Source organism: Miniopterus schreibersii (genome assembly GCF_964146895.1).
Source record: "Miniopterus schreibersii genome assembly, chromosome: 17".
Classification (NCBI taxonomy): Eukaryota; Metazoa; Chordata; class Mammalia; order Chiroptera; family Miniopteridae; genus Miniopterus; species Miniopterus schreibersii.
Window position 1 is genome coordinate 24,376,806 of NC_138117.1, and position 24,527 is coordinate 24,401,332.

Genomic DNA, 24,527 nt, shown 5'->3' on the forward strand with positions numbered 1-24,527 from the left:
TTGATGTTTCTCTCTCTCTCTCTCTCTCTCTCTCTCTCTCTCTCTCCCACTCTCTCTGAAAAGCGATGGATAAAATATCCTCAGGTGAGGATTAAAAAAAATAATAAAGGAAAGGAAAACTACCTTTAATAGGGCAAAAACATTACTTTAAAGTAAATTGTTTGCTGCTAATAAAAATAAGTGTGATAATTAATTCTGTGGAGAGCTTTCTGGTTTTCAGAGCTCTGCCAGACATGTGATCTTGTACATATCTAGGGGGACTGCTCCTTAGAATATGGTGGTGAGCAATGCAAAGTTAATTCCAGCAGGTAGCAGCACACAAACACCTATGGGTCTTCCATTTGTTTTCCTCTAGCCAAGACCAAAATTATCATAGGGTTTAAGGGAAAATTAGGAAATAAGAATTATAGATTAATTCATACATGGTCTTAATTGCAAACCTGGAAGTAATTGACCATACATGGCCTGGTATTTTTACTCCTGTATCATTTCCTTACATTCAAAGCTTGATGCCTCTCAGCCTAGTAGATCTATTTAACCTATATATACCTTCCATCTTATTTTTTGTTTGCTCCATGTTTATTGTTGCTTAGACATTTCATTTTTTCATTTTTGGAAAAATTGCTTATAAGACTGCATTTACTCTTTAGATTTTAGAAGACTTTTTTTTTTACTTGAAGCTTTGACATCCATTCCCTTCTACATATTAAAAATCTCTACAGAACTCTCTCATATCATGACGGTAACACATTTGGGACATGCAGATATGCACCTGCATCTACATGAAGAATGCTATCTTTGGGGAATAATTACAAGGACAGCTGGGTGTCTGGGACCCACTGCAGAGTACCTAGGAGGTCCCTTAATCTTCCTGAGACTGAAGTCTTCCTACACAAAGTGGTAAAAGTATTTCCAGTTCTGCCTATTTTATTATTCAACAAAACACTTATTGAATCATGGGCTAACTTCTGTAGACTCTAAGGTATCCAAATAAAGTGAAAAATAGGAATTGTTAAAAAAAAAAAAATTCAGGCAATCCCAAACTTCCTGGCACTGCAGCTTACTGTTTGACCTTAGGCAAGCCTGTGTCCTCATTTATAAAGTGAGGATAATTAGGATTAGTTGCCATTGCATGTAATGCCTGGAACAAAGCAGGTAATAATAAATGGGTTAATTCTTTGCCTCTTTGCCTATCCTTCCACCCCTCAGCTAATTTCTTTCTCTTAATTTTTGTCACCAGAGAACAAAAATTGTTTAAGAAAGAATAAGCTTCTGACCCATTGTCAAGTAGTTGACTTATAGGGAAGCTATCTTCAAAAGTTATAACTTCATCCTTCAGTCCTGAGCCCTGGATTATGCTCTCTCTCTCCAGCATTTATTAAACAGCCACAATTATCTTATTTTATGTGAGAGTTTCTTTGTATTTCTCTTAGTCTAAAACCCTCTAAGGAAGGAATTGTGCATTGCATTTTTTAGTGTTGAATACGCTGCCTCATTATCCAAAAGTTAATAATAACAGTAAGAAAACTTCACATTTATATAGATAAAAGTCCTGTAGAGTTTTGTTAATTGTTCCTCACTTGATAAATGACCCTCGACATACTCCCTCCAGTGCATGTTTATTTAAGACTAAACTAATCCTGTGCTGAAATATGATTACCCTTTGGATACGCTCTGGTTGTTCATTGCCTTCCTGTCTTTAATAAAATGCTTTCACTTTCCTGCTCTTCAATAAGTTACTAAAGGGAGCAGACACTTTTCTGGTCAGTCTCTGTTTGATAAATGATCATGTCATGCTATCACTTAGAGGAGTGCTGCAAAATCCCGAGGAGCCAATTCTGTTTCCCATGCAGGGTTGGCGCTGAGCTCCTGTGTGGACGCCTGCAGCACTGGCAATGCTCCCTCTACAATTAATGATGGCCACTGATGAACCTGTATTTGACCAGCATGCTCCAATCTTTATCGGAAACGTCTGGCCCAACTGTCCTAACTAAATCTAAGGATAGCCATTTGTCATCCTCCTGACTACCTGTCATCATCTGCCTGAGAAAAATCTATAATTTTTGGCTTGTTTCTGACTAAACTGTGGAGTAAATAAATTTATCTTCGGGTTACTCTGCTTGTCAGGATCAATATTGAGCGGAGGTTGAATAAATTAGAAACTGGAAAAACATGACAGGCCATATTGGTTTGTTCGTTTGTGTCTTATAAATCAAATATTTAGTTTATATAAGAGCCAAACTAGGTCAAATTTTTTATTTCCACTATCCATTGTGAAGATGCTTTACCTCATGCTGAATGGTCATCAAAAAACCAATGAAGTAAATCACTAATATATCTGACTGTGAGATGAACTTTTCAGATAATTTTATTTATTTAGCAAATTTTGCAGACATAAAAACTGTAGGTATAAATTTAAAAAAATTTTTTGTTCTCTTATGTTTTTATACATTTTTGTAACCATGATATTTATTTGACTTAATAGTGTCAGCAAGCTATATGTTGACCCTATTGAAGTTCATGGCTCATTCAACTACTTGGAGATACACAAAAGTTTTATTGTAAATGACTAAAGTATTTAATATCTTAATACATTGATGCTTATCTATTTAAAGGAGCTACAGAAAAAAATGGAAACAAATTTTAACCAAAAGTTAATGTCATTTAAGTGAGAGCCTTGTGAGTTGAAAGGAGTTTCTAAACTATGGCCTAACCTCTCTTTTCCTCCTCAGGGGTTGACTTTGCCACCAGTTTTATTGGGGAGAACTGGGTCGTCTGCCCATAGTTTTCTCTTTTATCTGCCTTTGGTCTCACATTTCCTTTTCCTTCCCTCTTTCCCATTTTTCTCAACCAAGAAAGAGTTCCAAATTAATTGGTTCCCTCCATCCCTTCCCCCTTTCCACAGGCCGCCTCCTCTTGGGGTCTTCTTTCTCTTGCATTTCCATTTCCAATCTCTCCCTCTCTTCTTGCTTTTATCCTCTTACTGACCACTACTACACTTCTTGAAAGAGTATTCCACACCAGTGCTTCTCAAACTTTATGTGCTTAAGAATCACCTAGGGATCTTATTTAAATGCAGGTTCTGATTTGTTAGGTCTGGGGCAGAAGCTGAGATTCTGCATTCCTGAGAATGATTCTCTGGTCCTAGGACCACATTTGGAGTTATAAGGGGTCTAGGCCACTGCCTCTGCTCCCTCAATCACTGGGCACTCCTGCAGCCTGGGGCTTCTGAACAGCACTTCTAACCTCAGCGCTTATCACCTTATCACATTGCCAATCTCAGACTTTTTCAGTCTGTCCTATAGAGCACTTTCCCTACTGACTGCTCCTTTCATGGCTTTGTGATTCCACATTCTTCAGGCTCCTTGGATCTTTCATGAACCTCTGACCCCACAAGTAAAAGCCCTCTGACTATAGGAATCCCTAATGTATAAACAGGCTGTTTTCTGAAAGTTGCTTTTAAGAACAGAGAATATATCTCATAAAAAACCCACAGTGCTATACCTGGCAACTGTTGCCTGAATAGGGGATAAAACAACCTATTTAATAGAGGAAAAAAACCCAAAGACTGTGTGTGGTGATGGTGCTATAAGACCTCCCCATAATGCTTCATATGCTTCACCAAGTGTCCCAAGTACTAGCACTCCCTCTAGGGAGCAGGGGCAGGTGTGGGATCAATTCACTTTCTTCCTTTTCTATAGTCTACATTTATTCCATTTGGTGTTCTTTTTTCCCCTTCTCTGGACCACAGCAGAATGTAATATCATGGCTAGAAAAATGTTTTTCTCTTGTAACCCACTATATTCATTTAAATGCAGACACTTTGCAAAAAAAAGAATGTCCATGTTGATGACAATAGTAAAACATTTATTACACCAAGGAAGGAAGGGTCATCTATACATAAGAACAACAACCAGATTTTGTGGACGCCACATTAAGCATTTCAGCACACTCCTCCCACATCTAGGCAATCCCATGCACAATGGCAGTTTCAGTGACCACTTAACCACATCCTACTGTCTACTGAGCTGTGGCCTCTACATCCAGTTGTCTACCTGATATTTTCTATGGAACATTTTAAAGGCACCTCAAAATTCACCAAAATTCATGATCTCCCTCTTCCCCAAACCTGATTCTTGAGCTCCCTATTTTCCATTGTGCAAGGCAAAAAATCCCTGACTCTTAACTTCTCCCACTACTACATTCCTTATATCACCACCAAGTCCGGTCCACTTTACTTCCTTAACACTCTAGTCTGTTCATTCACTTCATTTTTACCCCAACCCGATACAAGTTTTCATCATCTCTCACTTCCTAACTAGTCTGGCCTCTTCCAAGCTGTACTCCACACTGTAGCCATGCTGATCTTTTCAAAATGCTAATCTATAATTACTTCACCCCTGGCTTAAACACCTTTAGTGGATCCCCATGTTCTTAGGATGAAGACAAACCTCTCTATCATGACTTATGCAACTTCTACCCACCAATTTATTTGCATTATGGTTCACTTTCACTCTCTCTGCTTCCTGTCCTCCATTTTTGCCAAGCTCTCACCTGCCTCAGGGCCTTTGCACATGCTATTCTGTTTACCTGGTAAGCCCTTGACTTCTCTCAGAGAGCAGCTCAGCAATTCCTTCTGAAGGGAATCTGTTACTGAGTTCCCTAACTAAGGCAAATCACACTATTATAGGTTCTCAGAGCCACATACTTCCACTGTGTTGTACTAGTCACAGGTGCATTTTTACATTTGTTTTTACCTGATTATGTGCTTAATGTTTCTCTTCCTCTCCATGCTGAGAGCTCTTCAGGACCAGGGATTGTATCTGTTTTTGCTCACTATTGTCTCCCCAATTGTCTAGCAAGTGTTGCCACGTGGCAGGTGTTTTGAATGGATGGATAAGAAGAAATGAATGAATACATGGACAAATGGATCTGAGGTTAGGAGCAGGACAGGAATTATACAGGAGAAATTATATGGAATCATTTTGAAAAATTTGCTTGGAGGGGCTGCATACATGGAAAGAGAAAGGCTGGATTTCTCTTCTCTTCTTTCATTTCCTCCTCTACTCCTACACTATCCTCACTTCCCCCTCTGCTGCCCCAGTTCTCTGCCTGGGGCCAGCTTTGGACTAGGGAATAGGAGAGATGAAGGTAAGGTTAGAGGATCTTGGGGCAAGTTGTCCTTGGAAGCTTTAGGTCTGTAGAAGTGAGAGGGAAGGGAATGAAATCCAAGACATCAGGAAAGACAGAAGCCACTTGGCCACCCAACTTTTTCCAGGTCCTTATCCTGTGCCTCCACCTCTAATGGAGCCACCCCCCTGCAGCTCTAGGCTAGGGCATGGGCATTGTTTGGGAATGACTCTGTTTCCTAGTGACCCGCTTCTCTCTTTTCTTTTTCCTTTTCTTATTCCTTCCACAGAGCTCCAGTGTTTCAGTTGTCATGGCAGTACTTTCCCTTGTTAACTGTGTTCCTTTTAATTTTTCTTAAGTATCTTTCTCACTGCTCAAACCAGAATCTTTATCGGAAGATTCAAAATTATTTAACCATCCAAGGGACTATTATTTTTTCATTATCTTATTTCATGTATTTTTTGTAGATGCATTTGAGGAACCTATGGTTGTTCATATCAAAGCAGCTGCTCCAAATGCTAAAAACCTTGGATAATTATAGTGGTTTTGTGAGGAGTCTCTAATGATGTCTACTCCCCCCCCCCCCCGCCTGTGGCACAAAGCTGTCTATTGCTGAAGTCTCTTAGGATGGATGTCAGTGACCTTATGTATGGCATGTTGAGCTTTCTCTCCCATGGCACAGGATTCAATGTCAGCAGCTTCTGGGCAACTTCAATCAATGAGCATAAAAAATGGAAAAATTAAAGCCAAAAAATGGAGACCTGGCCCCAAGAATACATACAGGGAAACAAGTTAATATTATGATGCTAACCTTCAACATGTCCTTTGACTAAGCCTTCAGAGGATGATGTAAAATGGACCACAAAAGCACATTTCAAGTGAACCTTGAGCAAGTCAATATTCAGACACCCCAGAAGGCATTTTTAATTGCTTGTGTCTTCTTGAAGGAAGTAAAAGAACTTGAGATTTCATCCTTACTCCCTGGATATCTTCTCTAAGCAACTTTGGCATATGCCAATCTCTGGAACTTGCTGAATGGTTTGCATTCCTTCCGTAGATAGTTGGATATTTTTCATTGTTTCTGTATTCATCCATTCTACAAACACGCAGCAGGTGCCTGCTGTGTATCAGGCACTGGGCTGAGCCCTAGAGAATCCTGAAAGCAACAAAAATTCCTTGCTCCTAAAGGCTCTCAGGCTAATGGGGGATATGGTGATATGCAATAACAGAATTATATTAACCAGTTGTTCCTTACCAACCAATCACCCTTTTTTAAATTAGATTTTAAAAAGGCAGAGCAACACAGTTAAAAAAATCAAATAAGACCATAGGGTTTATAACAAAAAGTAGGCCTTATAACAAAACCAGTTTCAACTTTTTCAGCTATTTCTATACACACTTACCTCCACAATGCTAAATAACAACTGCTATCTATTGATTTTTAAAATCTTAGATACTTATCTAGTGGATTCCTACTATGGAAGATGATGATTTAATTCTCATAAATACTACTCTAAGCCCTATACTTCCCTTCCCCCATTTTGTTAATAGAATTATACTAAAATTGTTAATCAGATTAATATTCACTATTATTAAGCTCACTGAAATATTAGTCAACTTTAAACCAAATAATATACTATGATTGCTTCTTATTTTCTCTAGATTTAAAAATTGGTTGGTTATTTATTTGCTTAGTTTTCTAAGTATTTATCACCAACTCAGCCTGCTGCAGCCTGGGCTGGTAGATGCTGTCCCAGGATATCACTTCACTTCAAATTCCCTTCAAATTCAGTCTAGGAATTTCCTTAGTATTTTTCCTATTTCCTAGATGCCGTGTCTTCCCTTTTTGCAGTTTTCTCTCCTTTTGAGGAGCAACACATTTTCTAAGAGCTGCCTCAGGAAGAGCATGTGGGGTGCAAATTTTTTTTAGAGCTTGCATGTTTAAAAAATTGTTATTCTTGTTAAAATTGACTGAGTATATAATTCTTGATTGAGAATATTTTTACCTTAAATTTTAAAGACCTTATTCTACTGTTTTCCAGATTGAAAAGTCTGATAATTCTGATTCTACTTTGATTCCCGATTCTTGATTCCTGATCCTCTTTTTCTCTCTTGAAGCCTTTAGAAGCTCTTTACTTCTAGAGTCCTAAAACTTTTAAGGATGGACCTGGGTGAGGGTCAGTTTTCATTCACTGTGCTGACATTTGGGAGACAGTTTGAATCAGGAAACTCTGTTCCTTTGGCTCTGAAAATTTTTCTAATATTATTTTGAAATTTTATTGAGCTATAATCTGTATATAATAAAACATATCCATTAAAATGACTAAACCATATACATCCACATAACCACCATACTCAAGACAATTTTCATTATCCCAAAAGATTCATTCATGGCCTTTTTCAGTCAGCTTCCCATCTAGCAATCATTGATCTGCTGTTACTATATACATTTCTTTTTTATTTTTCAAGAGTTTCATATAAATGGAATTGTAGAGCATATACTCTTTTTTGTCTGGCTTATTTTGCTCAGTATAATGTTTTTTAAAATTTGTTCATGCTGTTGTGTGCATCAGTTCATTCCTTCTTATTGCTGAGTGATATTCCATTGTATGGAATATAGTTATTTATCCATTCCCCATTTGAGGGAAACTTGGTTGTTTCCAAAATTACAAATAAAGTTACTATAAAGATTTGCATACAGGTATATGTATGAACATAGGTTTTCATTTCACTTGGGTCAATACCTAAGAATGTGATTGCTGAGTCATATGGTAACTGCATATTTAACTTTACAAGAAATAGTTTGCTGTTTTCCAAAGAGGTTGTACATTTTAAATTTCCTCAGCAATAAATAAGAATTCCAGTTGCTCCTTATAAAAAATTAATATTGTCAGTCATTTAATTTTAGCCATTCTAGTGGGTATATAGTGGTTTGATTTTAGTTTGCATTTCCCTGATGAATAGTGATACTGAGCATCTTGTGTTTACTGACCATTTGTTTATGTTCTTTCATAAAGTTTCTGTTGAAATTTTTAGCCCACTTTTAATGTGTTGTTTTTCTTCTTACTATAGAGTTGTAAGAGTTCTTTGTTATTCTTGTTAAAATTGTCAGATACATGATAGCTAATATTTTCTTCCAGTCTGTGGTTTACATTTCATTAATGATGTCTTTCAAAGAGCTAAAGTTTTAAATTTTGATGAAGTTCAGCTTATCAATTTTTTATGGGTCATTCTTTTGTGTTCTTTTAAGAACTGTTTGTCTGTGTTTTTTCCCCTGGAAGCTTTATATTTTAGCAGTTAAATTTGTATGTTATCCATTTTGAGTAAATTTTTGTATATGGTATAAAGGGTGAAGGTTCATTTTTTCTATTTGGATATCCAGTTGTTCTACCAGCATTTGTTGAAAAGATTATTCTTCCCTCATTGAATTACCTTGGAATCCCTGTGAAAAAAACAGTTGACCATATGTGTGAATTTATTTCTAAACTCTATAATTTGTTTCCTCTATCTCTACATCCATCCTATGCCACTACCACAATGTCTTGATTATTGTAATGTTGAAGTAACAAAATCAGAGGGTTAAGTTCTTAAACATTATTCTTTTTAGTAATATTGTTTTTGGTATTTTAGATCCCTTACATTATAATATAAATTGTAGAATCATATTGTCAATTTTTTTTTTTTTAAATCTGCTGGGATTTTGATTGGGATTATGTTGAATGTATAGGCTAATTTGGAAAGAATTAGCACCTTAAGAATATAGTCTTCCAACACATGAAAATGGTATCTTTCTCCATTTATTTAGGTCTTCCTTAATTTCTTTCAACAATGTTTTGTAGTTTTTGTTGTACAGCTCTTGCACATATGTTATTAAATTTATCCCTAAGTATTTCATGTTTCCAGACATTAATTGTAAATGGCATTTGAAAACATTTCCAGTTATTTATTGCTGGCATATGAGCATTGATTTTTGCACATTGATCTTGTATCCTATAGCACTGCTAAACTTACTCTTACGTTCTAAAAGCTTTTTTTGTAGGCTTAAGATTTTACATATACTCAATCATGTAGACAGTTTCACTTCTTCCTTTCCAAACTGAGTGTTGTTTATTTCATTTTCTTGCCTTATTGCACTAGTTAAGGCTTCTACTATAGAGTACACATCCTTGCTTTATTCCCAGTCTTGTGGGGGAAAGCATTCAGTCTTTCATCATTAAATATGATGTTACCTGTAGATTTTACATGAATGAGGATTATCTGGTTAAATTCCTTTCTAGTTATAGTTTGCTGAGAATTTTTTTAAAAAATCCTCACCCCAGGATATGCTTATTGATTTTTAATAATTTTAATGCTATATCTTTGAGTTCTCTGATCTTCCGCAATGTCTAATCTACTTTTAATCCCACCCAACTAATTTTAATTTTAGATATACTTTTCAGTTCCAGAAGTTACTTTTTTCACATCTTCCATTCCTCTTCTGTTTGTGTTCACTCTTTCTTTAAATTCTAGGGCATATTTATCACAGCTTTTTAAAAGTCCTGTCTTCAGATTCCATCCTCTGTATCATTTCTGAATGTTTTTTCTTGACTGACTTTTCTTCAGTTATGATTTATATTTTCATGACTCTTGTTTGCTATTCCCCTCCCTGCACTGTGGTCTGGAAAGTGCCTTCAGGCAGAAAGCTGGGATAATTAGAGAGTTCACCTTGTTTGTTTTCCTTCTTCTAGGGATCACAGACCTGTACAATGTCTGAAAAAGTTGTTTCACATATTTTGTCTAATTTTCTATTTTGGGGGGTGGGGGTAATTCTGGGATGATTTTTGTCTTGGTTAATACATCATGGCCCATTACATTATTTTAAAGTATAATTTTATTTCCCTATTTTCTGATTCTTGTACTCTTATTAGTTATGTGTTGGATATCCTGAATTATGCACTATGTTTCTTTTTTACTTGCTTATTTTCTTTTTGTTCTTTCTTGGAGACTTCCCAATTTTATCATTTAATCTTTATACTGAATATTTAACTTTATCTATTCTATTTATATTTTTCTAAACTGATAGAGAGAGAGAGAAATATCAATGTGTGAGAGAGAAACATTCATCGGTTGCCTCCTGCATGCACCCCAACCTGGGACTGAACCTGAGACCTAGGCATGTGCCCTGACCGTGAATTGAACCTGCCACCCTTTGGTGTGCAGGACGATGCTCCAATCAACTGAGCCACACGGGCCAGGGCCCTATTCTATTTTAAATTTCTAAGTGCTCTCATTCTTATTCTTTAAAAAATAAAAGAGAATCCTGTTTTTATTTCAAGGTTATAGAATCCATTTTTATTTATCTCAAGAAATTAATTATAGTGGGATTTGTTAAAGGTTTTGTTTTTCTCTGCTTCCATATTATCTGTTTCTTCAGCGTTTTTCTTTTTGTTTCTGTCTTTCTTTGATTTTTAGAAGCTTTCGGATGTCTCGTGATCCTGAGATACCTGTTCATTCATGAAAGTAAGGGAGAGCTCTGTGGCAAGGACAGGCCTACTGACTGGTTGGTCTCACTGTAGGGCAATTGGGTATGCTGTTTACATTTTCCCTGTGGAACCCTTGAATATCTGAATTGGGAGATGTTTTCTCTTGGTCTGCTCAGTTTACCTAGAGAGGATTTCTCCAGTCTCTTGCCCAGGGTTTTTAAGCCACACAGGAAGGGTTTGGGAGTAAAGACTGGTTTGTATACATAAGAGGGAGGAAAATAGAGGCCCTGTAACATTTTAGTATTGTCTTGCAGTAAATCCCCATTTTCAGCATTGCCCTCTGCTGTGATTTTTGAAGCATAACCACTCTGGTTCAGCTTCTTCACAAATTAAATCTATCACTTGTAACTTTGTTTTTAAGGTATTATATCCACATAGTCTTTTAATTTTCCCTTCTCTTGCTTTTTAGTTTATATATTTAAATTTTAGGTATGGGGAAATACCTCAAGAAAAAACTGAAGTTTCTCAAACTATAACACAGAGAGAAGTTTCTGTGGCTTTGGGTAGAAGAAAAACAATGCAAACCCTTGCCAAGGCACTCTGTTCTGAAACATGCATAATACACGATACTTGACCAGACATAGTCTGACTGTTGTTAAATCCCATGCATTTCTGTTAATGTCTTATCTGCCCTCATGTCAAGCACTCAACAGCATTCAGTGCAAGTGGCCATTCTCTCTCTCTCTATTGAAGTTTCTTTTCCTCTTGTCTTCTCTTACATCAATGACTCTGGTGCCTTCTCATCTAAATGAGCTCTAAATATTGGAGTATTTCTGTGCTTGATCTTGGCCTCATTTATTCTTTATCTCTACTGTCTTTTACCCAGTTGCATGGCTCTACATATATAAATGCTGTTGACTCCCAAACTTTTCAATCTTACTTCTCCTTTGAACTCCAAGTGCCTACTTGGCATATCCATTTCAGTGTCCAATAGATCATTCAATAGAAGAAATTATTTTATTCCTTCCCTGTATTCCCCAACTTGTAAAGGCTACCTCTATCTCCCCAGTCCCTCACACAAGAAGCTAGGAGTCATCCTTCTCTTTTCTTTATTCCTACACATCCTGCTCATGAGCAAGTTCTGTAGGTTCAACCTAAAAATTTACCTGCAATCCACTTACTCCTTTTCATTTCCAAGCAACCATCTTCTCTTACTTAACCTCTGTAGTTGTCTCCCACCTTATCTCTTTGCTATCATATTGCAACCTATTCTTCACATAGCTGATAGAGAAATCTGTTAAAATGTAATCCTTTCAGTGACTTCCTATTGCACTTCAAGTCAAGCTCATGACCACAGCTTAAAGGGACCTTTATGATCTGGTTCCTATACCTTCCTTTCTAATCTCATGTTATTCTCTTGTCTATTCATTCAACAATTACTTATTGAGCCCTAGCCAGTTTGGCTCAGTGGTTAGAGTGTCGACCTGTGGACTGAAGGGTCCTGGGTTTGATTCCAGCTAAGGACATGTACCTCGGTTGCAGGCTTGATGCCTGGCCCATGTTGGGGCATGTGCGGGAGGCAACCAATCGACGTATCTCTCTCACATTAATGTTTCTCTCTCTCTCTCTCCCCTCCTTCCACTCTCTGAAAAGCAATGGAAAAAATATCCTTGAGTGAGGACTGAAAAACAACAACAGTTACTTACTGAGCACTGACAGCATTTCAGAAACTGAACTATATGCTGGGGCCTCTGTCACAGTAAACTGGCCTTTTTTGTTCCTTGGACGCTTTAAGCTCTCTTTGGACTCAGAGCCTTTGTATCTTTTGTTCCCTGTGCCTGACATGTTCTTTCCCTAGTTCTCCACACAGATTTCTTTTTTCTTAGCCTTCAGATGTCAGAATAAATGTTATTTGCTTAGGTAACCTGATTGTTCCATTATGTCATCTTATTTAACTCCCTCATAGCGCTTTTCACAATCTTCTGTTTATTTTTTTCCTGATCGTTCCCCTTCCCTGTCTCACTGTAACGTAAGCTCCTTGAGGGTAGAGACCTTGTATTATTTATCATTGTATCCCTAGTGCCTAGAATATGTTTCTCCAAGGGTCTAGAGCAGTGCCTGGCACACATAATATAACAAATATTTTTGAATAGATTAATTTGATGGAGAGTTCAGAAAAAGCTACACAAGGGAGGTAAGATAGAGTTAAGTCTTAAAAATAGGGATTTGGTTATTTAGACATTGATCGTTAGACTGAATAATCAACAATAATGAAGGTATTTATTTTGGTTATACATTTATCCTGGTTATGCATTATTAACATGGCCTAAGAATAATCACTGTAGGCAAAATAGCTTAGTTTTAATGTCACTCAGAAAAACTTCCTTTGGGATTATTTGGAGGCTAGTATTTTTTATCACGTTATCAAGTGCTCCTTTTCTGTTCAGAGTGAGAAGCATAATAGAACAAGACTTTAAAAGTAACGAAAATAACTGAAATGAATCTTGGTAATTACGATAATTAACAACTAACCAAATCTTTCAAGATATATTCACTACTTATTACTGAACATTTATTTGCCAAGCATTGTGCTTAAAACCTGTGCTTACAAAAAGATTTGGGGGAAACAACCTGTACTTAAGATTGATGCCAATTTGGGAGACTGGAATTTTCCACCATTCTGTCCCCAGGAAAGGTGAGTGTCTGTGCTTGGCCACTCTGCTCCCATTTCCCATGGGTGAATGTGGAACACTGTGCACAGTTCAGGTATTCTCTACTTAAGCAAAGACCTAAACTCACTTTCAATAGGATCACATGTATAATATATCTGACTACTCATCTATCACAAAATCATATTATTGATCTGAATACTGTAAAATCGTAGAAAACTAAATAATTCTGATGAATACAAAATGCCCAACGTAAAAAATATAGAAGAGCACTCTAAAATTTAAAACATTTTTCAATGCAGAATTTATCCCATAATTTAGAAAACAACAGTGCTGTTTATTGAGGAAATAAGCCCATTCTTTCTTCTGTGGTTCCATGTAAAGAAATTATACCAGAGCCCACCCCATGGCCAAGCCAGAAACTGTGAGATCATGGCAATGGCTCAGTTCACAGATGACTGTTTCCAGGAAGCCTGCCTTAGCCCCAGGCTGAGTTAGTGCTACCATGCTACTTATGAAAACACTGTAGTCACATTAGTTGTTGACTATGGTTTTTTTGAGCCCTGGGATTGTATCCTTCCTTCCTCTGTTCTACACAGAATAATACAGTGCCTGAAAAATATGTAGGTGCCCAATACACACTCAAATGAATGAATAATTGAATGAATATGGCATGATATAATATAATATAACATGAATATAGCTAGTGCACATTAGAATAAGTTTAAGATCCAGGTGCTTCCCCGAGAAGGGGTAGCCAGGAGAGAGCTCAGGTATAGTCAATTACTAGAAACTTATTCATTGGGAGATCAGAGATAAGGGGCAAGAAATCTAGTTTCTAGAGGGGAACATTTTATGGAAAATAAAACAGAGGGAAAAAGAATAACTTCCTTCTCAGAGAAACTTTTTTCTGTTGGTGAGGGATGGAGGCATTGGATATAGGAGAGAAAACCAAGTAGGAGGGCAGAATTATACAAATAAATACATTAAGAAGTAGAGATTCATAAGCTACTTTTAGAATAAATCCAGAATAGTTTTTAAAATAATATATTTTATAGCTATTTCCATCACAATTTCATATAAATATTCTAAAATTAATTTTTCTTTACACTACCTTCACATGCAGAATTTGATTGTCAACTGCAATGAGCTGATTAAGATTCTCCAGTATTTCTAAGTCTCTTATGTCATCAATATTATTATTGCTGATATTCAATATAGAGAGGGATTTCTGTAAGAAAATAATTAAATTAGCATTAGTAAATAGCCTAATTAAGTGCTATATATAGGAACCAAAAGTCCTAATCTGTGAAAAATTTAAGGTTGATCAGTGCAGGCTGTTTTGCACTTTAGGCAAGAAAATAAAAAGCCATGGGGGTTTTGTTTCTATGTTTGTTTGTTTTTTCCGTGTGGAATATTTAGAACTATAGTAATTGTGAAATAACTTACTATTTTCCATATGTTTGATCAAGATGTAAGAGAAATTTATAGAAAAAGAAGCTAAGAATCAAGAAGCAAAGAAAGAAAAAAGATGTGCCAATGACCAAATAACAATGTAGAAAATATGGTTATTTCAGTTTAAGCAAATTATCATTTTGTGTTAAAGGTCACTAAAATGTGTACTTACATAGGAAGAAATCATTTTTGTCTTTGTTTTTCTAAATAGAACACATTGACTAAGAATTAAAGAATATGGTTTTTATTTTTATCTCTCAGTATAGTTTTCTCTTGACAATCCATATGTTCATAAGCCACTTAGAATAATAATTAGCTAATTAACAAGAATTTCAACATCAGCTGTTAATGAGGACATAAATATACAATAGAGCAACACTAAATCAAAGCTATCTTAAAATCTAAGGCCCAGGAATCTCTACAAAGATGGAGTCTACCTACCCAGGCATCCACATACAGCTGACATATAGAGAAGATTCTTTCTGATACTTTTTAAGACTTGAAATATAGCTTTAAAAATTATGCCTTATATTTAGAATTTCAGAATATGCTTGAATATATGCAAAAGTTGAATAAGCAAAAATATTTTCAGCAGCGTTTTATAGTAAAAGTATCCATCCCCATGGTGGGGTCAGTCTACTTGGATCAATTGATGTTGAGCCGAGACACAGTTGATTTGATTTTATGGAGAGAATAGACGTGGTAGGATAGAAACCAAGTCACTTCTTTCTTTTCAAATTTAAATCATGATCCCTTTATTATTATATGGTTGGTTCAAAAACCTTACACTGCCCTCCATTTCCTGGCCCTCTAAAATAAAACCAAAGAAATCTGTAAATACGACAACCATGTTCCATTTCCAACCCTTGCCAAGAACTGAAGGCAGTTTATCCCACTTTGAGGATTAGCAAAAGCCTCCATGGCACACTCTGGCTTCTCAACTCATTGTAACACTTCCATGTGATAATGAGCTGACAGCTGGAGCATCAAATCCAGTGCTCCCAGACCTACCTGCTTCTGATGACTTAGAGCTGTATGTAGCACAACCTACAATCAAATCAGAATCCAGCGAAAAAACGACTTATTGTAATGATTCTCTAGGTTGTTTTAAATTTTCCAAGTGTGCACACCACTTCCCATAGGTTTTTTTCAGTTATGATAATCACCAAGGTCCAAATTATGAGTGAATTAACATCTGTCAGAACTTCATACTTTACATAACCTTTTAACATCCTTCTTTTGATCCTCCCAGTAGCCCTAAAAGCAGATATTATCCCCACTTTATAGCTGCTGAGTCTCTGAGGAATTATATGGGGAAAAATTCGTTTTAACCCTCAAATAAACTCTCAATTTGTCTATAAATATTCACAGTATCTACATGTCCAAATAAACCTTTACCACCTTCCTGGTCCATGATAACTGTTAATCACTACATGCTTTGTTAGAATACTCAAATGTGGTCTTACTGCCAGAGAATGAAGAGTTCTTGGATCAAACAGAAGCTTTTCTCCAAGGGGAAGCCTCTGACTCTCAACATGAAGCTCTCTTAGTCCTTCTAGTCCTTCTAGACCTTCTATTACAGCAATGTAATTGCCTCCTAGATACCTGCAAAATATAAGACATAATTTTAAATAGACATTCTGTGAACATCATGGTCTGTAAACATGATAAGAACATAATAAAATCAGTGAGCTGTATGAAAATTACACATACAGAATGTTCTCTTTATATTGAATCAATGAAAGGTTTATCCATATGATTGTTACATGTAATTTAGCCTAAGAAGTAAGTTTATTTTTTTAAGTGAGAGAATTGGAATAGTCCTAATTAAACTACCAGTGTTCCTCATGTAGGGTGCAGAAGAATCACCTAGGTTGTAGGTTTAAAAATGAAAATTTCTGGGCCTAATCCCCAGACATTCTCATTTGGCTATCTATGGAACCCTGCATTTCCCACCCCACTCTTATCTCCCCATTCCAAGGCCCCTGGCCCACTTTTTGAGAAGCACTAATAGTTCTTTCAGTCTGGGGAAATTGGATCCACCAGTCTTCATTGTTTAATTAAAATGATTATAGACACAGTAAATGCCTTTTTACAATCAAATCTACATCAACATTAATTCTATGGCCATGCCTTTTTCAGATATGTGATTCTTAAAGGCACAGAACTCATTGGGTTCCATGGAAACTTTTTCTCATCATTTGAGCCTACATAAGGATGTTTTTAGGTATTCTTTTAAGTCCTTAAGACAACTTAACCTCCGCAAAAAGAAAAGTATACCAGGCTTAATAAAACACAAATTGGTATTACATTGAAACAATTTATTTTATATTAATAATACTAAAAGAGAATAAAAATTGTAGCCTGTTCCACAAAACTACAGATAATGGAATATTTGCATGCAAAAATACTACTGTAGTGATGACAAACAATTACAGTACTTAAAAAAAAAAAAAGGACTTACAGTTTTTCCAGTTTCTTTAATGACCCGAGGTTCTCTATACACAAAATACAATTGTTTTGTAGGTACAAGTGGGTCAGATTTGTTGCAAAATTCAAGTTAGTTATTTGACTAATATGGTTATCATACAAATATAAAACACTAAGATTTTTGCAAAGAGAGAGGTCTTCCTAAAAGAAAAACAAAAACAGGTCATACCTCTGAAAACTTGTAAGTTTGTTTTAAAGAAAGTTTTTCACTTAATCATTCTGTAATTTTCTTAAGGTTAATGTAAAAGAATGGTATTTCTTCTTAGCACAGTCAAAACAAGACTAGAATAATTACAAAATTAGTTCTAGGTTTTACTATTCTGTAACTATATCAATAAAATTGTATTTGTTAAGAAAGGTTGTCCCAGTGCAAGCAATTTTTCTTGGAAGCAGGCTTCCTTGAAGTTGAAGCATTTAACAAATTATTGCTCCAACATTATAAATCAGATCTTCTTAGTCTTTCTGTAGGATTGGAAGTAAAGAGTTGTGATTTATAAAACTGAAAATTGAAAGTCATCTAGATATTCAGGAGCAATGGATTAATAAAGAAACTATGATAATGCCATTGAATGACCATTAAATATCCTTTAGTTTCTTTAGTAATATCTTATAGATTTTATAATAAAATAAGAACAGTACACTCAATGAACCAGTATTGTAAAATTATATGAATATATGCCTAGAAAAAAGACTGGAAGGACATTACGTAAATGTTAATAGTGGTTTTCTCTGCATGGTATAATCACAAGTCAATTTCTTTCTTTTTATATGTATTTTATACAAATGAACACCAATTACATTTGAGATAAGAAAAACAATTAAAGGTATTTTAAAAGGCTGTCATTTCTTCTGTGCTGGTATAGTCAGCCTAGACTAAGTAGGCAAGAGATAGAGTGAAGTGTTGCTAAAAAAAAAAAATCTCAGCTTTTATTAAATAAGATCTTTTAATATGTAACTACATCTTGGGAACTTTAAATTTACAAGTTATTCTTATCTTAGGGTAAAGCACTTTACATCAGTTTGCTTTCCTCCTGACAAAGGTCTTCCACACCGGAGCATTGATTGTGAGGCGCCAAAGAACTTTAAAGGGAGGCTATGGAGAAAGCAGCCTGTGTGTAGTAAGATGAGGTAGAGAGCTTCGGGCAACAAAAGAGAAACATGAGGTTTGGGCAGCTGGATTCATGAGAGAAGGATCACCAGAAAACTGGAAAGGAATATAGAACGAGAGCTGGGTAGGGTCTCTGAAAAAAACTTCAACAGTCGTAACTGACAGTTGTGCCTGGGGCTTTGGTGTTATTTATTCACTCATTCAATAAATATTCATTCAGCACTTAATATGAGTCAGGCACAGTATTGGATGGGGAATTTAGAGTGATGTGAACAAAATAGACGTGATCCCTGCCTTCATCATGTAGGTTATATGTTCAAGAAATTTCCTCTTATCTGTAGTCTTTAGCATTTTATTATAGACAAGGGATACCAATACAAATGGCCTAAATAGGTTATAGCTGCTTTTAAAGTTTCCCAAATTAAAGTCAAGAATTGGCTCAACACAGAGAAAATGTAGTTTCAGAATATATCCAGGTAAACATAATCTTGTGTGATGTAACTGAACAAGTATAATCTACATGTATATAACCATTAAATTATGTGCGAAAAAGATTTCCCTCCTAAGGTTTTGAAATATGGTACTAACACAGTAATTCTTAATATTTTGATATGTTAAAATTCATATTCCAAGGTTCTGAAATTATATATGAGTAATTATCTTTGAAATTATATTCCAACATAGACTTTCAAATCTAGTTTGCTATACTGTAGAGTATTTTAGGGGAACAAGTATATTTAACATATATATTTAACAATCACAATGGTATACTTTATAGAAATTTAATTTTAACAAGTTTAACATCACAAGCAATAATAATTAAATAATAACACAATATAAACCTGACTAATATATAGTTAATATGTATAATCAAAATATAGTTAATAAGAAGGTATGCCCTGACAACATTTTCTAGACTTTACATTGCTAATTATATAAAAATAGGAAATAATTTCAGAGTTCTTACAATTGCATCTATATTTCTGCCTGAAAAATTTATATGAGTTATTTTTTTCAGGTGTTGTAGGGTGGTTTCTTCTTTCCTGGGTTTAAGGTTGCTGTTTTTAGCAATTAGATCCAAGGTCAGTCGAACCATAATTTCTCTATAAATCAAACTCTCATTTTAGCTCTGTTCAGATGCCATGTCAAGAAGCAGGTTTAGGTATTGTTTTATGCCCAACTTTCTAAAAATTAAAGAAAAAATGGAGTATTATATACATAGCAATTTAGGAAAAATCATTTTGACTTAAAAAAAGGTTTCTTATATAAAATTATTTGATTAGCTACTTCATAGACATTTTTAGGGGCATTTAGGTATTTTCTAAGTTTATAGACCTAAACTTCTTTTTATTAAAAAATTTAAAACACCCAAACTAATTAAATACTCAAGGCTCATTTTCTTTTAAGTCTTTTCTTCTCCCTAGTATTGAATTGTTATTGTGGACATCTGTTAAAGTATTATTTTTCTCTCTCGGAGTAGAAAAGGATCTCAGGGATTATCATCTAGTGTTCTCATGTGGAGAAAGTACGGTCCAAAGATTGTTCTGAAACTACTCAAGCAGGTGGCATGTAAGAATGAGCAGGGCTGCTGGCTCCTTTCCCCATAATATCCATGGTGATCACATTCACTAAACCCCCAAATTAGAACAAATGGTGTGAAAACCTGGAATATATTCATAAGACAGTGGTGCAAAATACATGAAAATGGGGCTGGCCTTGACATTTTGTATGTCACTACAACTATCATCCATAAAGAGGTAACAGAATGCAGTGTTTCTCAATCCAGACAGCCTAGTTTCAAACTTGCACTTCACTGCTCACTAGTTAGGCGATCTTGGCCATGTTACCTCAGTTTCTTATAAAATGAGGACAATGTCCAAGGGACAGTAAGGATCACATGAGATAATCACGTATAGAGTGTTCTGCACAGTGCCTGGTACTTGGGCCATAAATGTTTGTCATCATCATTATTATTGTTTTGTTCACAGATAAGGCAAACACTGCTCACTTTACTGTTTCATCTGGAATATATTAGGGCTGTTAAATAAAGGGAACGTGCTATTAATCAAATATTGCTCCATGTAAGATATGCATATGTGGTCCTTAGTTTGAGGTAACACATTCTTTTGTCATCATCTAGGAAGTATAGCTATTTGACGTATCCCAGTTTCCCCAATTTTGCTTTACATTCTCTTGTCAAAAAATATAAGCAAAAATAGAGTTTAAAACTGAGCATTATTATTCCAGTGTACCCGGGATTTCACCAACCAAACACCTCAATTTGTGTGGTATGAAAGATTATTGTTTACAGATCAAATTTCAAACACGACAATAATATTATGAACAAAGTTCCTAATTAAATAAAGATAACTTTTCCTTTTTTTAAATCCCCACCCAAGGATATTTTTTCCATTGCTTTTCAGAGAGCGTAAGGAGAGAGAAACGTCGGTGTGAGAGAGACACATCGATTGGTTGCCTCCCGCAAGTAGGACCGAGCCTGCAGCTGAGGCACTCGCCCTTGGCTGGAATCGAACCTGGGACCCTTCAGTCTGCAGGCCGTTGCTCTAACCACTGAGCAACCAGCCAAGGCAAATACAGCTTTTCTTAATTTTGCTTAAAAATACTTCATAAAATACATCATCATAAAAGTATAAAGAATAACACCACACCCTTGGACAGGTCAGCTTAAAATGTAAAAACATTACAAGTGCATTTGGAACCATCTAGACATTTCTCCCTCTCCATTCTTTTCAATTTAGAGTTTATAATAAATTTAGACATCCCTCTTCATGTCTCTATACTTTTCTACATATGTATGAATACCTAAACAACATATAGTACTGTTTTTTACCCATCATAAACGGCATTATTCTGATTCCAGTTTTCTTCTTTGGTCAATTTTTTGTTTGTGAGATTCATCAAAGTTGATGTGTGTGGTTCTAGAATATTTGCACTGCGGTTTAATATTCCCCTGTAAGAAATTTACTCTGATGATAGATCTTTGGGTGTTCTAAATACTTTTGCTTTTACAGTGTTGCTCTTATGGTTCTTATATATGTATATGTCATTTTAGCACATTTGCAAGAGCTTTTTGTAGGGTTTAAAACTAGTAATGGGCACTTCAGGGTTGTACATATTGAAAATATGATTTCTTTGGCCACTATTTAAAAATTTTAGAACTCCTGGAAATAACTGTGGTAATATGCAGATCTTAAAGAGGTTATACACAACAGGGTTTGTCCTGTGGCAGGAGACTGCTGTGCAAGTGGCCATGCAGGAGCAACTCTGTACCAGGCAGGATGTGATGCCCTGTGGCGGTAACTTTGACCAATGGGAGACCAGAGCCACGAATGATTTATTCTCCCTTCTTTCCCCCGTGGACTTTTAGGAGATACAGTCATTTCAAAAGGTCCCTCTGAAAACATGGTTAGAACTTTTTGCTCTCTATCTCTGCTTCAATCTTTTATTTTCCCTCTCCTGCTTCCCTGAGATACAACCCCAAGAAAGTGTTATCACAGAGTTTTTGCTTCAGGCTCTGCTTTCTAACTTAGGCTAAAGCAGACATGTTGGATCATCTGAATCCTCCTGAATGACTGTGCTGTAAATGGATTTTGCCTCTAGGTTCCATTGCACTAATTGGTGCTTGTATAGAAATAAATTTAATTCTCTCAGATAATTAGAAAAGGAAAGAGGCAAATGTGATATATAAATGACTCGTTTATTAAACCAAGGAAAGGTCAATGGACCGACTCAGCAAACTATAGGAAATCTTTCCAGGGGCTTGAATGTGGAAAGGGAGAGAACTGAATCGACCCGTAACATACAACAACAGAGACTGTTAAAGCAAAGGACCTGTGTCATAGCATTCAGGTCCACAAGAGAATTTAGTTTCACCAGAACACCACCATTTATTTTGTTAATATAATACTTTAAACTTCATATAATAATTTAAACTTCATTGGTATTGTAGTTTGTTTTAGAGAAATTATAAGCTTCAGGAGTTTAAACAAGATCTAGTTTGGATTTGGATACATTTTAGAACATTGTAATAAAAATAATTATGTCAATACTTGTGGGGTGTCCCTGGTTTTCTTTTAAAAGAAGTTCATTATTTTCCAAAGTTTGAGAAACTGCTTTTTCATTTTTTCCCTACTAGATATCTCTGCTATCTTGGGGCTCCACTTGCTAGGCTCTCTCTCCAGATCGCCAGGGGAGGGGCAGCTTGGAGCTGCTCCACAGGCTCTCCGGGAATCCATGTGGGGGACCCCTTGGCCTTCATCATCCTGGGGCTCCCACTGGCTAGATGCGGTGGACACTTCCACTTGGGTTTGTGTATTTCCCTTAGCCAGCCGCAGCTCGCAGGCCTCCAGATGCTCTAACTCGCCCATGCTCCCAGACTTTCCCTTCTTCAGACTCCGATCCGCACCCACAGAGCGCGCTCCCTCAGCTCCGCGGCCACCCCTCCACCCGCGTCTCCCTCCTCTAGAACTGTTTCCCAATCTTGCCTGATTATAGCCATTTGTTTAAAATTCAGACTTCCAGACTTTTCCTAGAAATTCTAGATGTCTAGAGAGAAGGCGCAGGGATCTGCATTTCAACAGGCGCCCCAGGAAAGGATTACTGGCAGGCAAGTTTGAGAAACTTGGCTCTAGGGTGTCCTCGGTCCCCACGCTTCTTCCCTGGAAGCACCTCACCGGTGGGTCGCGGGATGAGCCGGGTTAGTGACTCTGGTTCGGTAAATTCCGCGGAGCCAGCTTCCTCAGCCCCCCCGCCTGTGGTTGCCAGGCGACCAGACGCTCCTCGATTGTCCCGGCTCACGGAGAAGTCTCGCGAGGTTTCTGGAAGCTCCGCCCCTGCGGCGTGGCGGGGTCCTGTGGCCTGTGCCGGGGGCTGGAGGGTGACCCCTGGCGGGTCTGAGCGCGGGCTGTTAGCTGGCGAGGCCGTCGGCCGGGGGTCGCCTTGGGGCTTAGTGGACCAGCCTTCCTGCCACAGCAGTTTCTGGCAGGCCATCATTCCCCCCGCTGATTTCCCTTGCCATCAGTTTTCAACTCTTCAGGGCCCCCAAACCGACCACCTTTTCCCAGTAACAGACCAGGAAACAACTGTTCAAATCCCAGGACAGCCCACAGGCCACCCTTTACTCAGATAAAATAGATTCCTTAGGTGGCATTCCATCCAGTCCGCTCTTCGGGCCGGCCTCGCCGCCTGCCTCTGGGCCTCTCTGCCGCAGGATTCCAGCCTGGCGCTTGGCCCAGTATGCTCCGTCCTGGTAAATCACCTCTTCTCTCCACTCCTCAAGGTAGCAGTAGGGCATACTTTCTTTCCTCAATTCTCATTTTCCCTTTTAAGACTGAAGGACTCAGCTTGGAATGAGCACATCCTCTCTGAAGCCTTTCTGGGCACTGGGTCTTGTTAGGTAATGCTGCTTTCTGCCCCCAGACAACTAGGAGATATTAAATTCTTTGGCACAGCACTTACCACACTACATGCTACTTACCCATATCTTTAATAAAATGGTAAATTCTTTAAGGGCAAGGATTATGTCGTTTACCTCGCCATTCCCAGGACCCGGCAAGGTGCTTTGTAGATTAGCAGTCACTCCATAAAGTGTTTGTTAAAAATGATAATTTATAAATGAAGGAGGAGACGAACAATAGAACAAGGAACTGACATTTTCAGTGGAAAGACTGGGACTCATCAGGGATCTGGTAATGTGAGCAATCCAGATGTGAGGGACAGTGAACGCTGGAAAACAGTGGGTGACAGCTGAGCTCTCAGGGCAGGGGCATGCTGGAAAAGTTGTCATTGCTGTTCCTTGAGCAAAGAAGGGTCAGAGCAGAAGATTGTTACAGGTACAAGGCAGCTTAGAGCCCATGTGGACAATCGAACTTGCCATTTTGTAGATAAAGAAGCTCCCAGGCCTAGAGACAGGAAAGAAATATGCTGAAGGTCATATCTGAGGTGGCAGAGAGGGAGCTTACCCTTGGGCTCCCAATTTCAAGCTCAGTAAGAGTAGCCTAGAAAGAAGGACAGAGGGACCAGGACAGGTGAACCCTACCCCCATTCAGGACATTGTTGATAAGTCCAGTTGTAGGCAGTTTGGGCCTGGATCCGTGTGAAGGCAAAGAAAGTGTCAAGGAATGAACAAATTTAGGAGGCATCTTGCAGCAGGGTTTAACCGAGAGAGATTGGATAGAATAAAGGGAGGGAGAA

At 37.1% G+C, this 24,527-nt stretch overlaps 1 protein-coding gene across 1 annotated transcript in view; it reads right to left on the minus strand.

Annotated features, from left to right (window-relative positions):
* Positions 1–23,098, minus strand: part of PPP1R42 (protein phosphatase 1 regulatory subunit 42) — a 37,260-nt gene extending 14,162 nt beyond the window's left edge. Inside the window, exons 1-5 of the mRNA XM_081117101.1 lie at positions 23,009–23,098; positions 19,282–19,498; positions 17,181–17,347; positions 16,183–16,321; positions 14,376–14,492 (exon numbers count right to left, since the gene is read on the minus strand). Coding sequence (XP_080973227.1) covers positions 14,376–14,492; positions 16,183–16,321; positions 17,181–17,347; positions 19,282–19,410 — 552 coding nt within the window. The 5' untranslated portion in view covers positions 19,411–19,498; positions 23,009–23,098. The remainder of the gene's footprint in view (positions 1–14,375; positions 14,493–16,182; positions 16,322–17,180; positions 17,348–19,281; positions 19,499–23,008) is intronic.
* Positions 23,099–24,527: the final 1,429 nt, after the last annotated feature.